This window comes from Pholis gunnellus (assembly GCF_910591455.1).
Source record: "Pholis gunnellus genome assembly, chromosome: 1".
In the NCBI taxonomy this organism is placed as follows: domain Eukaryota; kingdom Metazoa; phylum Chordata; class Actinopteri; order Perciformes; family Pholidae; genus Pholis; species Pholis gunnellus.
Genome location: NC_136528.1, coordinates 14,795,786 through 14,813,526, shown reverse-complemented (window position 1 = coordinate 14,813,526; position 17,741 = coordinate 14,795,786). Strand labels below are relative to the sequence as shown.

The 17,741-nt window shown below is 40.8% G+C and overlaps 1 protein-coding gene across 2 annotated transcripts in view; it reads left to right on the top strand.

The window, feature by feature from the left end:
* The window catches only part of LOC306704401 (FERM domain-containing protein 5-like), a gene marked incomplete at its 5' end in the record, with an annotated part of 58,983 nt that overhangs the window by 29,696 nt on the left and 11,546 nt on the right, over positions 1-17,741 (top strand). Inside the window, 5 exons of one of the 2 annotated variants that reach the window (XM_079170746.1) lie at positions 12,516-12,620; positions 13,706-13,748; positions 13,907-13,985; positions 16,260-16,357; positions 17,021-17,144. In XM_079170746.1, the coding sequence (XP_079026872.1) occupies positions 12,516-12,620; positions 13,706-13,748; positions 13,907-13,985; positions 16,260-16,357; positions 17,021-17,144 (449 nt within the window). The remainder of the gene's footprint in view (positions 1-12,515; positions 12,621-13,705; positions 13,749-13,906; positions 13,986-16,259; positions 16,358-17,020; positions 17,145-17,741) is intronic. The other variant, XM_079170747.1, reaches the window with a different exon arrangement.

Sequence of the window (17,741 nt, the reverse complement as noted above, 5' to 3'; positions counted from 1 at the left end):
GTACGTTCATGTTGCTGTTACGCATCAGCCTCATCAGCCACCACCAGTGTCTGGACTCCACAGGGAGATTTATCTTGCTGCTGCTCAGGGCAGACGCCCCTCGTTTACAAATCTCCCTGTAGAGTCCAAGCACCAAAGACTCTGTCAAGACTTTATCATCACATATCATCTGTTAATAATAAACAATTATCTTTTCTTCATCTGACTTGTCTCTCTGGATTGAAGCAGCTCCTAGTTGCATAGAATCCTAAAGAAGACTATCCCTACTATGCCACCATAGTTCTCCAACACGCTTGGAAAAGGAGGGGTGAGCAGAGGGGTTTTTAATTGGTTGCAATCTGCAACACACCACTAGATAGATGCCAATAAATCTTACACACTGGGCCTTTAAATAAAGCAAACAGGACGGGAAGTACACTGTTAAGGCTTAACTGTTTTCAGCATTTTTTATTTGGCTTCATGAATCACATGATCTCTGAACGAGTTTATGCTGAGGTCAGAGCCTCTACGAGATCCATGCACACTTTTGAGGCTTACACAAACACATTAAAATAACATTTTCATCTTAGCAGCCAACGTGATTCTCACAGTTTGTCTTTTTGTAGAAAGAAGGATGGGTTCAAGACATAATGCACCATTCTTGGCCCTTCCTCTCATGACATCCACCCACAACAATGACCTTAACTGTATGGGAGATGGCTCACACGGCTCAGCGGGAGTTCAGCTGGTGTCAAGTTGCTTCAACAACAAAGGGGAACCCACTTTTTGCATAAGCTTATTGTGCTCTATTTTAGGTATAGCACTCTGGATGTTGAGCTGTGATTTGCTGAGGTTCTCCTTTCTTCCCTTACTATCAAAGAAGTACTTAGATTTTTCTCAGGTTTCCCTGCTCGCCTCAGTGGTATGTCCAACTCCCTTTATCAACAGATCGGTACAGGAGGCAAGCTGTTTCACTGCTGTTCTGGCTCAGTTTTCTATTCACGAAACCATTCTGTCAGCATTCTGACTGTTGTGACAACGCACTGACGGTCAAATTGTCTCCCAAAGGAAATAAACTAATTCATCCAATACTCAAGTGTGCTCATGGTGCATTCTGGGGAGTATGAGGAAAGATAATGAAAAATATTTTGTGTTGTGGATACATTGGCTCTACATCGTCTAAGAGCATGACTGTCTGTCTGTGCATACCATCTGGTACTTTGATGAAATAAGATAATGATAAAACTTGTGCGTGTGCGTGTGTGTGTGTGTGCATGTGCCTGCACGTACGTGTGTGAGATTGGTTGAGCCGAAGTGCTTGATGTGTGGAGCTCTGAAACACAACAGCGTCCTTCCGAAATCCTTGTCTGGATGCTAGCGCAGCAGATCCAGGGCGCCTCCTTCTATTGTGGACCGTGATCAGTAACACGTTTGACCTGCTGTCTGCTCGCTAAGGGCAACAGTATCGTCTGTTAGCACTTTTTACAGAACGAACCGCTGCCTGCGGTATCAGAGCGCGAAGCCTTTTGTTACAGTCCAGCCCTAAGGCACTGCTTAGAGTGCTGCAAGGTCTTTCCAGAGAGAAATACACACGTTTTTTTTTTTACAAATTACAGTACGAAGCTGTGTCTTGTGGTCATGTTACATCTTTTTGATGCATTTTCTTTCCTTCTTTTGTTTGTTCTCTCACTGATTCAACTACAATCTCGCGCAGTAAATCTTATCGCTTACCCTTTTCACAGAGAGCCAAATGGTCGCTCAGGCAAGTAATAACACCTATGTATTAGCAGTGCTCCTTGAGTTAATCTCTTAAATGGACTGCCATTATAGGGCCTAGTAAACTGAGTAGTTGTTGGGTAAAGTGACCTCTGGGCATTTAGCCACTCAATACTTAAACTACTTATTTCTGCCACTTCGCATGAATGAAAAATAACCAATAACCAATGGCACAATAGTGACAAGTTTGCAGAAGAGTTTTTTTGGAAATATTGAAGTGACCTCTCATCCACAAACCAAATGACCTCTTTCACAGCCATTGGCCTTTTATTCACAGTAGTTTGCTTGATGTCTTTCCCCGCCCACATTCCGTGAAGACCCGCCCTACTCTGCCTCTGATTGGCTAGTACTCATTGTACTGTAAACTAGTAAACTAGTGTTGACTGTGATAATATACATTTAGTATATTGTAAATTATTTAACGGCTGTTCGATTAAATATTATGAGCAGCAAAGGTTTTTACTTGTCTCATTAAACATCTCTTAAGATTTACACTGTCCTATGGCTATAGTTTTGCTTCAGTTATTGTGATTGGTTTTTAATTGGTCCTTTTTAGTTCTTCTTGGTTTGCGATTTCCAGGAACACTGACCTGTGTTCTGCTGACCTGTTATACTGTATATTGAAACATCTCTCGCTGGTCCTTCTGGTCTGGGTCAAGTTTGAAGAAATAATGATCAAATAGAGATTTTCTGCATTGTAATGCTTTCTGCTGTATATTTTTTCCACCTGCCTTGTTCTCCTCTTCTGTGGTGTGTTTCTCTCTCCTCTTGGGCCAGCCAAGTGCACAAGTTGTGTCCTTAATAATATATGCTGCAGAAAAAACAGTATTATCCAGCAGCAAGACCTTCCTACTCCTCAGTGTCTTCGGCTGTGCGATCAGGTCAAAAGTTAGATGAATGTGTCCTGTTAATGCGTCATCAAATTCATGGCCAATACATTGGCAATCATGGTAGCAGCAGGGCGCCATCAGTCTGCAGACACATGTAAACTCTGCATGCACCACCATCAATGACTGTACTTATGAATAAACATATCATTTTAACACATGTATGATACAACAGATCCAAAATTATACCCGAAGCTGTGGCTGCAAAGTTCACGTTAGTTTGTTGGGCTGTAAACATTTCTCATATTTGTCACAATCACAGAGGCTCCTACCGTCATTATGCATGCAAGACAATATTATAATGTCAATATAATTGAACTGAAAATGAGTGATGGTTTATTTCTTGTTTACCTGACTTTAATTTGAGTGTGAGCCCTCAGCTCTGCTGTAATGAGCTTGCATGTTGCATGTCTAAAAGATGTGTATGGACACCAGATGGAGCAGGTTTGAAGAAATGTGTTTGCCGTGATGCTTAAACTGCATTCGAAGGAACACAGTTGATACAATGACAAAATATGGTATGGTATGATGTTATTCTACTGGATCCACAGCCCATAGGAATTGCTGACTAAAGTAAGGTTTCAAGCAGAATACCTCAGACTAATAAATGAAAGCGTGGAGAACATTACATTTCTATTTGCAGAACGTCTCCTGTGATTAGGAGCAATGTTCCAGATTTTCGGCACACTTTAGTGGATCCAATTTAGAGTGTCCCCTCATTTCTTAAAAGGCTCATTTCAGAATGACAGTAATCGTTTAATGTGAGAAAAATCATCCATCAGTAATTTCCTGAGGCCTGAGTCTCCACTCCACTGACAATGACATCACTGTTGAGCTGTGATATACAAGAAATTATACTTTACGATTTCCCAGAACGAGACCTTTCCTGCCCTTGAAGCCAGCAGACTGATGAGAAAAAAATAAGTTAATATCTTTTAATTATATTTACATACTTAAATAGATATTAAAGTTCTAATGATTAAACTCAATTGTATTACACATTTGTTTTGTTTTTTTAATTGTAGCTAAAATCCCTGTGTACATTTCTCTCAAAGTTGTGTATTTTAAAATGATCTTATTTGATTCCTAAAAGCTAAAACTATAAACAGCTAAAACATTTAATGCAAATGTAGGTGACAGAAAAAAGAGGAAACTGTAAATTCTAGCTTGACCTTGGTGTTACCAAAACGTTTCCAGTGCAGTGTTCAGTTGTGTTTCATACATTCAAAAAGGTTATTTATCTCAGACAAACTGTATTCACATATACTTCTAGAAGCAGTTAAACAAATTAATCATTATTTTGCAACATAAAAGGCATTTTTTACTTGCTGTGTGTGCTTTTTAAAAAACTAAGGTTAGAGCCTACAGAGAAAATGTGCATTGTTGCAGATTTTCTTTGAAATCCAGCTCTTACCTTTGTCTACAGAGAGCAAACATTCAGCTGCACTCCCACTTGACTTTGAAACATTCTCCTGGTTTGCTTGGTATTTCATAGTTATTGACGTAGAAGTGAAACACGCTGATGGTTTGTTTGTAGCTGCTTCCTCAAAATGTGTTCACATCATAAACTAATGCTTTTTGTTTATCTTATAGTGAGCCCTGGATCACTTAGTCTTAGTTTACCAACAGCTACATGAGCAAGCACCTTGAAACTTTATGTCTGTGTACATGATATTGATGATTAGTCTGGCGACAATACACAAGACTAAGCTTCTTGCTGCCCAATGGCCTATAGTTGAATATGACTGGCAATTGTTTGTGTTGAAAGTGGTACTCATGTTTTCTGTACATCCACCACGAAGCACCCAAAGCAAAGCTGAATAAATGTAGAAATTGGGATCCAGATTGAAAACTGCTAGAGTTATACCTGAAGCTTTAAGACTCTGCAAGGACTTTTTGTAAGTGCCCTGCTCAGTCCCTGGAGGTGGCGGGTTAAAGGAAGGACGGAGAGAACAAGTGCTCAGTGGTTTGGCTTCTTTTTTTGTCATGCACATCACTGCCCTTTTCCTGCACAAAAGCCTGAGAGACTTCTCAACTGGGACAACAAGACACGTTGTTGTCTTTCTTTTGTACTGTTGCTCTCTCTTCTGCTTTATTATTTTTTCACCTTTCCTTTATAATTTTCCTCTTCCACTGACCTTCCTTTTCCATTTTATTGTTTTATTTTCCGTACAAGTACAATGCCCCTCTCTCTTCATCTTTCCTCTCCAAAAGCCTTCCTTACCGGTTACAGCGTTAAAGCAGTGGTGAGCACTCAAAGTATGGTTGCCCCTATAACTCTTACACTCAGGGCCACTTCTCCGCTGTGGCATCTCTTTAATAGAGCCCCTGGGAGCCTGACTCGCTGTCTAAACGGGAAAGGATTTACACAACTGAGCACTGATTGTGAACGCAGCCCCAGCGTTGCTGAGACCAAGGGCAATAAGATGGCAGCCTGCTGACAGTGAACATCTTTTTAAGAGGATCGCTGTCTTTCCGTCTTGCAGCTAATGGGGTTTTTAGGGGCATGTGAGTGAACTTAAAAGCGCTATGTAGAGGTGTTTTACACTGAATAGTGTATTGTTTGAGGAGGTATTTTTCTGAAGGGGACTCTTTATGTAGACAAAGTAGAGGACTGAATGGTTATTTTAAACAAGAGTAAGGTTTAAAGTAGTTGGTCAACTTGTTAGTAATCACAAATATTCATTTTATTGCAAAGAATTAGAAATGATTAGATATCGCTCTCATAAATGTGTGCTAAGTATGGAGCTAGAGTCAGAGGTAGATTAGCCTGGCTCAGTGTGAAGACTGAAGCAGGAGCCTGGCAAGCCTGGCTCTGTCCACAATTACAATTTCAACCAACACTTCTACAGCTTACTGATTAACACAATGTAATAGATTGTTTTTTACCAATCCGTTCGCTTACCCCTGCGTCTAGTCGTGATGCTAAGCTAAACTAAGCTAATCACCTCCAGGCTTAATAACGCACGGACATGAAAGTGGTATCAATCTTCTCATCTAACTCTCAGCAAGAACGTTAATGAAAGCATATTTCCCAAAATATCATACTATTCCTGAAAGAAACTATTATCTGCAAGCTTTGTGCACAACTTTGATTGTCAGAGCTGGAATCTCACACCCACTGTGACGGCAATTGTTGCAGTCTAAAGTATAGAGAAATGTTTTGTTAAAATGTTTATGCATTTAAGTTCTGCTCAACGGGAGTCAAAGTACTTCCCTTGAAAGTAAACTAAAATGTTAAAGCATTTACCGTGTGAAGGCCCAGGCACATAAAACAGACATTCTTACAGTATTATCTCACTCCCAGAGTTGTTTCCGGAGTTATGTTGAGGTTAAATAATAATATATCCTGAGCAATTTAAATAAGTGCCACCGTGCTGTGAAGCAAGAATGAATCACCAGCATGCAGCCAAATGTAAAGTAATGGCTGTGCAGCCAAATAAAGATCCAATCTCATCCAGTTTTTGGACGTTGCATGGAGAGGAGTGATAAGCAGTGGTATGAGTCATCCTCAGAGAATAACCAGTACGAAGGCTTTCATTTTTACGTTTTTGAAAACAATATAACTCGACGATAAATGTATGTCTGAAATACAAACTGTTCTGCTAAGTTGTCACTTAATTATTATTAAAATAAAATGTAAGATAAAACAACATCCAAATAATGAAGAGAATTTGCCTGCACGTTCTGCAAATTTGTTCGTTCATTTCAGCTCTTCTATGTAAATACTGAGAGAGACCCATTGGAACCAGCCTGTTGTGAACATCAACAAGATATTCAAGTCCATGCTACTGCTATTCATCACCAAGTTATTGGGACCTTCTGTTCATTACTTTGAAGAGAAGAAAAATGTGTGCACAACATTCCTGCAAAACACTGAATAATGATCTGCAGATGGCATTGTGGCAAAAAATATAACTGATTTATTGTTTCTATTAGATTGTCAGGGAAGGCCTGTTGAGTGTAAATCCTCAAACACCATTCAGCTGCTGACTGACAGGAGCCTCCGCTACAGTCTTCCACTTCTGTGCTCCTGCTCTCCAGTGTATGGAAAGTAGCCTACACATTACCATATCATCAGATTATAATAAGCCAGTTACAAGCTTTGCTGCTCGCAGCCTCGGAGGCAGTAACTTTGAGAACGGTGAAAATCAGCATAAAGATCATGCAGTGAGGCACTGGGATATGCCAACTACCAACACTGCAGTTGAGCCCCAAAGAAGCAGCCGTTGTTTAAGACCCCCATAAAGCATTCGTCGACTTAATCACCTGCTAGCCAGGAGCTCAGAGCTGTATGTAAATACAAAACTAAAAGAAAACACTATTGAACACCAGTGTTACCAGACGCTATCGCAGAAGCAGAAACATTTCAGGACCATTCGCTTAGTTGTTGCAATTTCCATCCTCTAGTTTAAAATGACACCATCATTTATTGATGTGGTGTTTCCCAAGCTGATATGGAACCCCTCTCAATAATTAATCTGACGCAAGGCTTGTCCAGGCCCAGAGAGTGGCATGCTGCTGCTCCACTAAGGGCCGCAGTGATCATTTGGCCCCAGTCTGGGTTATTTCCATCTCCCCGTTTATCACTTTTATTATAGCTGTGATGAGACGCTATGCGTGCTTCCATAAAGCACTTACGGGCCTCTGCTTGTTTAATACTTTCCTCTCCCACTGACAGGCCTGCACTAATCTCATTTACCCATGAGTCACCGTGGCTAATATCACGGCTGGTCATTGCACCCCCATATCATTACTTTAACATCACATTTCTCAAGAGAAACATATTAAATACATGAATATGGGCAAGTGTAGGCGCACACAAATTTCTACTGACTCCGGTATAACTTTTACTACCTGCACATGCCTAACAACTGCTGTTTCTACTAGCAAGTACCTTTACTACTGCTACTGCCACAACAACTATTTCAGTGTCTATACCTTTCTTCATTTTGCCAGGACTAGTATTATACAGACTGCGTTGCAGTGGCAGATGTCCATCTCCTCAGCCACATACTTCAATTCTCCTGTAAGATTCCGAGGCAATTATGAACCAAATGGGATGTAAAATCTCTCTAGCAACTCCTGTGCATGATCTGGATCTTTGTGTTGTTGAACTTCACAGGGATGTATCAGGAGGAATGCCCGAACATCTCAACTGGAGCCTTCCTGTGTGAAGGAGCAGCAAAGCTACCCTAGCTCTTCACCCTTTGGTTAAATTTGAGATTAAATCAAAATTGCCTCCTTAACCCTTTTAGATCACATCCCACGTCATATTGTGCACAGTACTGACTCAGCGGTCCGTAAAATACACTTTAACAAGGTAAATAGTACAGTTAACATTAACAAAACAAACAAGGTTACAAACACACTATGACCTATCTCTGCCCAGACAAAAGCCTCTTACTTTAGATCGCTTCTTAGCGATTAGTGTGTTCTTTCGGACTTGTAAGGTGGAATTTCTCTTGCTTCGGACCGGTGACTGCAGGGTGAGTGAGGGTCAAGCGGCAAACAAATCCTCCGTATGACAGCGAGGATTTGTTCTTCAGACTTGTAGGTGGAATTTCTTCTTTTCTAGGACCGGAGACTGTACCACTCTATCGGCGGGTTAACCGGCGAGCTTATTCTCGCCTGGCAGTGGAGAAAACAACAAATGTGGACTTGAAGAATTAAGTTATGCTCCGGTTTATATAGCCTTGGTGGTGTCATAGCTGTGTCACAGGGACACCCTGGGGTTCCCGTGGCTCTCGTCCAATGAGGCACCAGTGTGGTGGTTTGAACCAAATCCACTTTACATGCAGGCCTCTTTCTTTGTCCCAACATAACAAAACTCTAACACTTGCTTTTCTGAAATGTCAAGATTTATGCAAGACACCTAGTGATGGATTACATATTTATTGCATTTATGAGTTGATGAAGTTTACAGATTTACACAATGGGGTGTATCATAAAGAATTTTCTCACTATGCATTCTATAGTTTAAAGTCCATGCGTTGTGTATAAAACACAAATCACTCCCACTGCAAAGCCTGTTGTATAAGTTCTCACTGTATAGCCATATATCTTAATAGCAGGTTATTTTATTCCCTTATGTTTTGGCAATAAAAGGGGTTTGATCCTAGGATTGCATGGATCTAATTATTTCCCCCACAGCAATAACAACCTGATGGAGAGAATACTGTGAGGAAATCAATTCCCACACTGAAATCACATGACCACAAACCGCACAAAAGATCTGCAGTTGATCTACTCTAAAACAATAAAACAATGCTTTAACTAGCAACATATGTACAAACGCATATTTCCTCTCTGCAGCCACCAGTGTTTTGCAGCTTGGCTCTGGGTTTAAACCTCATAAGGATGTTGAAGAACACTTAACTTCAGATCAATAATGTTTCTGCCTCAGAGCCCACCTTTGCGTCCCAGTGGAGCCTCAGTCAGCTCACTGAAGTTCAGTGTGTCTCATCAGTATGCAACACAACACCTAATGTACATTATAAGTGTTTGGTCAGCTGCCTATAGGCAAGAGAGACTGCTGCTTTATTCTAATGCTGTTCAGTCGAGCCAGACAATGAGCACGGAGCAATGTTAGAGTGCGGTTCGATCTCATCGTTACAAACTGCATCAGAGTGCAGAGTCAGGTAAATTACCAGGGACAATACGATTACCTGCGCTGCACTAGAAGACACTAGAAGACTCCAGATCAGAAGCTCTTTATTAAGTCGTACCATTCAAAATCTGTTTGTAACAGCTGATAAATCCATTGTAGAAAGTGTGATTACATAGTTTTTTTGAGTAAGGACATTTTCACCAGAGTTCTGAATTCTTCATTAATTTCCTTTTCATCTATTTGCTGAAGTGTTGGACTCAGATGAATCGCTCCGCTTCTCTGTTATTGTTTCATAACCACAAACATGGATGTGGATCATCAAGAACCTCACACAAGCACACAAACACGTAGGCATGGCATTTACAAACACACTGGTGCACACAGAAGGAAACAGGCGGTAACAACATGATTCATTTGGAAGGCTTTTTTGCTGGATTTCTTTAGTTTTCACTACGGTGCACAGCAGATGGAGAGAGTGGGAGGTACATGCTCTGAAAATGTTGTGGAGCTAGAGGTTTCACAGGTGTACCAAAGACATTTATAATAGAGCAAGAAGGATGGAGACTCCTTGTGCACGACTGCACATTGAAGTGTGTGTTTCTATTTTTGCTGCAGGGCCAGTCAGCAGGCCTGTCCTGGTGAGTCAGGGTGTAAGTGGTGACAGTGACATACAGACACACTGACAGAGGAGTTGGAGGGTTGGAGGGTCAGCCTGGTGCATCGTTTGAAAGGTCTGGCAAGTGCTTAGCTTGACACAAGGAGACCTGACAAGGTTTAGGTTGGGTTGTGCTTCGTTGTGGGTTGACTTAACTAAAGCTTATACCTCCTTGATGCTTCGTTTGTGTGCTTCAATGTAATATAATCTCTTTAATCACTATTCAAATCTTCATGCAGGATTATCATTATATCATTTATCCATGACATTTTCTACAAATATGTTGGTGTCATTTTCGTCACATCTTGGACTTTCATATTTTATTTAATATGGGTGATATACTGTAGCTTTCAATGAAGTGCTGACACCAGCAGATACAGTGTGATATATGTAATGTTGTCAACAAGACCGTGTTCAGTCAGAACGCAAAACCCTATTTTAGAGCCAGCAACAAAAAGACGCAACGAAAATTCACGGGGGCACAAAGGCTCGCTCAAGCTTGTGGAAAATGTTTCAACCTGAGCAAAAATGTCTCCTGAGGATTTATGAATCTGCCTCATAAACGTACAGGGAGAGAGAGAAATAGGGTAACAGCCGAAAGAACTGGAGTCACAAGTAAAAACTGAGTTCAGTCAGTGGCTGTGTTGAACAGAAATAAATGTAAATGTCGATTTAAGCAGTAAATTCCTCCGTGACATATTGACTGAGAAAGGTGACTTTGCAGCTACAAAATCTGTTGTTCTGATTTGAATTGACATATTTGGAGGCAAGGAAGAACTACAGTCTGCTATTTCAGCTTGGGTTTCTATCGTCTCCACTTCTGGGTAGCCAGGGAGCGCTCTCTAGATGCCGCTCACAAACAACTTCCCTTTTCTCTTGTATTGCAAACAAGCTCTATTTCCAACAGAGAAAATGGCATAACATGATTGCAGACGATATTATGAACGAGGATACATTTCACAGTGTTATGGCTGACTCAGATATTCAGCCGTATTATGCCTGGGTATGGCAGAAGAAATGCAGCGGATGGGGGCCGAGGCTGTGGCTGCATTAACCGTGCAACAGGCTATTGTAGGCGAGCACCCTCCGAGCATCTGAAGCTCTTGTGAAATGCATCCTTGTACATGTAGGTACTGCATCTTCGTGAGCAGGAGAACTCAGCTTTCTCTGTCAATATAGTAAGCACTGAACTATGCAATACTTCAATTAAATACATTTCCGATCTACTCTGATTGAACATCAACATACTGTTAAAAAGTGGCGAATTTTCGCTTTAAGCCACATGCGACCTGAAAAGTGTTTGTTCTGCCCTTTGATCTGATATTGAGTCAAACAGAAGTGTGAACAGGCTTCAGCATGGAGATTCTCACATTGTCTTAAATGATATGTCTCAACAGGGATTGGAAATGGTTCATACATGACTCGTTCAATGTTTTCCTGTCCTCTCTTGTTGATTGCTGTGCTGTGGCATGCTGCATTGAGACAGATTAATCACTGTCAACTGGCCTGGCTTCTTCTCTCCCTCCCCCCTCTGTTTTCTCCTTCTCTTTATTTGGTTTTGTCTTTCTCTTCTCTTTTCCTCTTCCGTTCTCATATATCTGCCGTTGACTTTCTGACTGTGCAGTTTTGTGTCACACAGTGTGCCCTCTGAAGGGTACTGTAGGATATTTTAAAGCGTCCTTTGCCACTGAAGGAAGGATAGCTAGAGCGTATATGGACAGTGAACGTAGCACAGTTGGAGAAATCTGTGTCTGTGTCGATATCAGTGACTTAAGTTTCTACAATATAAGCTCCAAAAGGGGCTGAACTTGACCATAAATGTATTCCGAACAGCTTGTGCAGGATAACACAGCGCGTTTTCATTCCCATCTGAGTCTAGACACCCAGAGAACGTGCTCTTAGGAGTATGATGACGTATAGTATAAAGACTGAAAAAAGTCACGCAAGCCGGTATGGGAAGAGAGGTGAGGAGGTGGATGGGTGAAGAAAATACAGGACTTTCAACCAAGAGATTGGTGTTGCAGACCGGTGTTCGTGTCCCAAATTTAGGTTAGTGATGTTAGCGACAGGTTTTCCGTACTTATGTATATTCCTAGTGATCTAATGGCTGGTTTTGTTATGCATGCAGTGGCAGCCTTGTTTGCCTGCACCTTATTGTTGCAGTTAAATCTAAATAAAGACTTAATTAGAATACGTTTTTAATAGGTCTCTTGGGGCAGATGCAGCTTTATGGCCCCGCTCACACTGCCGGATAGCAGGCCTGTTTCCTTTCCTACTCCCTGTCACACCTGATCCTTTGCCTACACATTGTCTCACTGTTTCTCCAGGTCTTTTTCTGCAGCAGAAATCTCTCAAAGCTTTCACAGGTGGCTGCTGCCTCAATATGAATATTTGATAGCCCTCATATATGTCTCTTGAGGGTAGTTAAATATTAAAACACTTTCTGGTGGCTTCTCTGACTTCTCAGGGGCTCCAAAGATGTGACACTATTGATATGTTTTAGTTTTTTTTTTAAATGTGTGATGTTATTTGCTGCTTCGTCTGGGCATTGTTGGCATACAGTAACAGTATATGCACCATTGATTGGGGTTCATTATTTCTCTTTCAGCGGGATGCCAAGGGACAGTACCTGTTCGACGTCATCTGCCACCATCTCAACCTGCTGGAGAAAGACTACTTTGGTATTAGATATGTTGACCCAGACAAGCAGAGGGTAAGTATTAGTTTGTAATAATAAACCCAACCATATTTCAGTTGGATTAAATTCAGTTGAATGTTCAGTCTCACCTTCTTCTCTCTGTCATCTGCCCATCTTTCTTCCTTTCTTTCTTTCTTTCTTTCATTTCCATTCTCTCTATCTTCTTCTCTTCTCACTCGTGTCATTCTTTCATCTGAAGTAGCTGAAATGATTTTGAGTAATTTGACCCCTTAAAAACTAGTTCACCCAAGTTTGCAGAGCAAATCCCTTATCTCGTAAAAAAACATTTTCTGTTGTCAAAGGTAATACAGCGATGTGTTTAACAGGCAAGACTTGAATTTGAGGCTGATAACAATTCAAATGTAAATCTTAAAAGGTCCAAGGAAACCCTGTGAAGCTGATGCAAGGATAAGAAACCCTCTATGGTCACATTTTCACAGTCAGTCTTGACTATCTCTACGCTACCTTTTTGAGTCTGTAGACCAATTAAGTGTCTCAGGGAGAGACGGATGCTTTAGTATATATTGTTACCTTACTGATCTAATGAGTCTTTTTTTCTCCTCTACATAAATATTCAGGACAGGTATGTAGGCCTGCTGGTCAATTATGCAAACTGGCCGAAGGCCAACCACCTTTGATTGAGATGAATATCAATCACAGACATTAACATCGTCCTTGGTGAATTTTCAGTGCTTGGACCGAGTATTTGTTAATCGTTGTACTTTTGAACTATGGATGGGAGTGCAAATGCTTTCAGGGCTGGAATGTGGTATCCACTTTGGACTTTATCTTTGTATTTTAGCTGAGAGACATTTGAAGAATGGTGTTCATCATTGTGTTTTACAGTTACTGTATTGTGAACGCAGTGCTCCATTATTGTCAGCGTGTCATCATCTCACTGACTGCATGGAGACTGTGTTGTAAGGGGTCTAAATAAACAGAAGGCAAGGAGATGATAGTTATTCTAACGCGCCTTCCAGCTATAGATTACAAGTCATCATGTTCAGCTGCTGAGCAATCAGATTTCAGACTGACAGTTTAGACGCCAAGCATTCAGTGTCCGAAGTGCAGGTCGTTACCTCTCTTTCTCTCCCTTTCAGCATTGGTTGGAGTTTACAAAGTCAATTGCCAAACAAATTAAATGTAAGTATTTAATGATTATAATTAGTTGATTAGTTGGTTAAATAATAAACCCTCAAGAAAATATGTGCTAATTATAAAAGAAAAAGAAGAACACACCAAACATGCCAACAACATTAGAAACATGACAATAGATTTGACATATTTGTCTTTCTCTCCAGCCCAGCCTCCATTCACCATGTGTTTGCGTGTCAAGTTTTACCCGCCTGACCCAGCTGCCCTAAAAGAGGAAATCACCAGGTAAGATTTCAAGATAGCTTGATGGGCTGCAGATGGGGAGTTGGGGTTGAGGGATGGACGGAAATAAAACTTGCCTCTCATGTCTCCCTTTGTCTTCCTCTGATTGAGTTTTAAAAGTGACAGTTGTGACATTTCTACTACAGTAATCATGTAATACAACTTGTATGAATGGCAGTAGGATTGAGCGACGTCTTAAAAGCGTACTCCACTGATTGAGCATTGCTCTCCTTTAACATTGTTACGTCCTAAAGGGTATGGCTTCTTGTTGAATTAGTGAATTGTCTCAAAATGAACAAAGGATGAAATGATCTCATGCTACAAATCAGAGCTTGCATGATGCCACCAGTATTTTCTAAGGGGTTGAGTAATCACAGTTTTCTGAAACAGGTGAATAACATCGACATATTTTTACGAACCTTTCCACAGACAACCAGAACATCCTTGGAAACCCTTCTCATATAATTTGTTCTGATTGTTCATAACAGCTCTTGGTTCTGTTTGACCTCACTGGTGGTATTAACAATAATGTGGAAAAAGTGATGTCTGACAGGTGGCATATGAATCTAATTACATTCAACTAGGGACAACAACACCATACAACTCTATTTTTGGAAGTCATAACCACGGTGTAAAAATGCTGACAGAGAGCAAACCTCAGTACAGTAGCATTAAAAAATACCTCACTTTGGGCTGGTTTTATTAAACCAAAGGGAGTGTTTTTATCGTCTGCCTTTCTTTTAATCTGTCTCATAAAATCCGATCAAAAGTATTCTGATATCTTACTGTTTTAAGGCCTGTGCAGCCATCTTTAAGATAATTTAAACATGGATAAGTAAACCGCAGCTTAATAGAGGTTTTCAGGAATAATGTTTGCCTTTGTCTTAACTGAGAATTGGATCAATACATAATTCTTAGGACTGTAACCATTGTTATTATTGATTGAAAACTGAAATTAAATAATTTTATGATAGATTTGAATGGAAAATATGTTTTCAGTTTGCCTTCTTCATAATTGGGAGAACAACAAATATAAATGTAACACAAATGCAAAAGTAAAACCACAATATCCAAAGCTCAACAGTGAGTCTGTGTGCAGGGGGATTTGAGTTTTCTCTTTTTCATACAGTAAGCTGCCACGTCATGAAGCTCCTCGCCACTACTATACTGTGTGTGGCATCCTTGACAGCTGAACAAACTGCTGTGAGGAGTGAGCCACAGAGCTACGGAGCGCACAGATCCCTGTAAATCACATCCCTCGACTGGTTGCCAAGCAGTGAAATCTCTTATTTGCAATCCAGCTCTTCTTGATTGAGCTGGAGTGCCGGCAAGGGACAGCTTCTCCACCCTCCTCCATCTGTTCTGACTGGAAGCTCTCACAGACACACAAATGCATGGTGGATAAGCATAGACATGCTTTACACTGTCTTTATACTGTATATAATTTTACAAGGCAGGATGTAAAAAAGGCTCAACAACACATCCCGACTGTACTTAGTAACGCTATACTATTTATTGCTTTGTTGCTCGGAGAGAAGCCGAATCACAGGCGGAATTGAGCGGGGAAATTGACATATGAGTAATGTCTGGATGTTGTTGACAAGATCAGAAGATTCAGCTGCTCCCAGTGGACTACAGTGCAAAACAGCAATCATATTTTAGATCATTATCAATTCTCCAAATGATATGCCTACCTCCAGTTCTGCCTTCAGGTTGGTTTAATGTGCCGTGTCTAATGATCCAGGCAACTTTGGATTGCCAATCTTAGATTCGTTTATTTTTTTCTAGGTTATAGGTTAATTGTAAATTGGTTGTGAAAGGGCCCTAGAGTAATGGAGTTGTTGCTAGCTACATTTATTTTACATTTCACCGTGTAGGGCTGACAGGTACTGCAGCGTATCTGTAATAACTACAGACATTGCATCTAAAGGAGACTAGAAAACACAGGGCATCTGCCTCATGAGCTGTCATTATATCAGTGTCTTTGTTTAAAAAAAACAGCGCCTTGAGCTAATACACATGGGTTCAGCAATAGCTACACAAACGCATATAAAAGCACACATTAACACAACATACATTTCACAGTAGTCAAATTTAGAATTTAGAATTCTCAAGGTTTCTTCTTCTAACAATGTTTTTGACACCCATGCTGCTTCAAGGGACACCTTACTTTTAAATTGTAAACATCAACCATGTGTGTTTACATGAAGAGGACTTTCAATATCGGGCTTATCTTAATAATGACCCACATCAGTTTCTCTGTGTTCCACTCCACAGATATCTCGTCTTCCTGCAGGTTAAGAGGGATCTCTACCATGGTCGCCTCCTGTGCAAGACATCCGATGCTGCTCTGTTGGCTGCCTACATATTACAAGGTACGACAAAATAGGGAGTTGTAGAGTCAAACTATCCAACATCACAAATATCCTCCCACGAGGCAGTCTTTATGATATTGACCAGAAAGCCAATGGGGTCTTCTAATTGGTGCATTTGAGACAGTTAGATATTATATCTCAATCATTGTTTTGATGGGAAATTACGAGCTTTAATTACATTGTTGTCTACCCAGAACTTCCACAGTTGTGGTCGTCATGTCAGAAAACTCACCCCAAACTACAACTATAAATATATTACCGTATTTCCTCTGGCAGAGGTTTGTCTGGCAGATATGACATATATTATTTATAATGTTTGTGACCTACTGTAGACTTTAGGATTCCCATAGGACCCTGGCTTGTTGATAAACACTTTCCAGCTGTGTTTGTGTGCGTTTGTCTTCGCCATATACAATATGTACTTTACTGTATGGGTGTGTGCAAATGTGCAAGCAGAGCGTGTTCAAAAGGTTGAAACCTCATTCTGATGGGGACCGTGAAAATCTAAATTTGTTGTTTTTACTTTGAATTGACTACTTCTGGTACTTGCAGCTAGTGTCAGCCATGACATTTGGTAGGGCAATTTAATTTAAAATTAAATAAGTGGATTATAAAGTCATCATCAATCATGGAAGTTAACCTTTTTTTTTTCAAATTTTCCAGCTGAAATTGGCGACCACGACCCCGGGAAACACCCTGAGGGCTACAGCTCCAAGTTCCAGTTCTTCCCCAAGCACTCGGAGAAGTTGGAGCGGCGGATTGCTGACATCCACAAGACTGAGCTGATGTAAGGTGACACTTGTCCATGGCCCAATCCCAATGTTCACACTCACTGACTCACAGACTTTGAGGCACGTCGCCTTAATGGTCATGAGGGCTTAGGGCTGTCCCAATGACAAATCATAGAGAGCGGATATTTTGAGCTTTTTATGCACACCTTCCATACGTCTGCATTTCCACAGACTTTGTCTGAAGGAATTACCCACAAGTCATACCGTTGTGACGTTGAATAGGGTTACCAGGGGAAGCCTGGATGCGTAAAACACAAACAAAGAGGATGTCCGTGGGTGTTCAGCCTTACACAGAAACATTAACATTCAGGATGTAAGATGGTTCATAAAAACATGTGAAATCAGAGGAAAACACGCATAGGCTATAATACATACTTGTGATGGGACTTCACCATGTGGTTGAAACAAAGAGAGAGGCCTGCATGTCATTTTGAAAGCCTAGATTGTGATATGGCGCCAACCACAAAACAGGCATCAAAATCTCACCAAAGTATGAGATTTGGTTCAAACCACAACACTGGTGCCTCATTCGACGAGGGCCACGGGAACCCCAGGGAGTCCCTGTGACACAGCCATGATGTCACAGGCTGTAT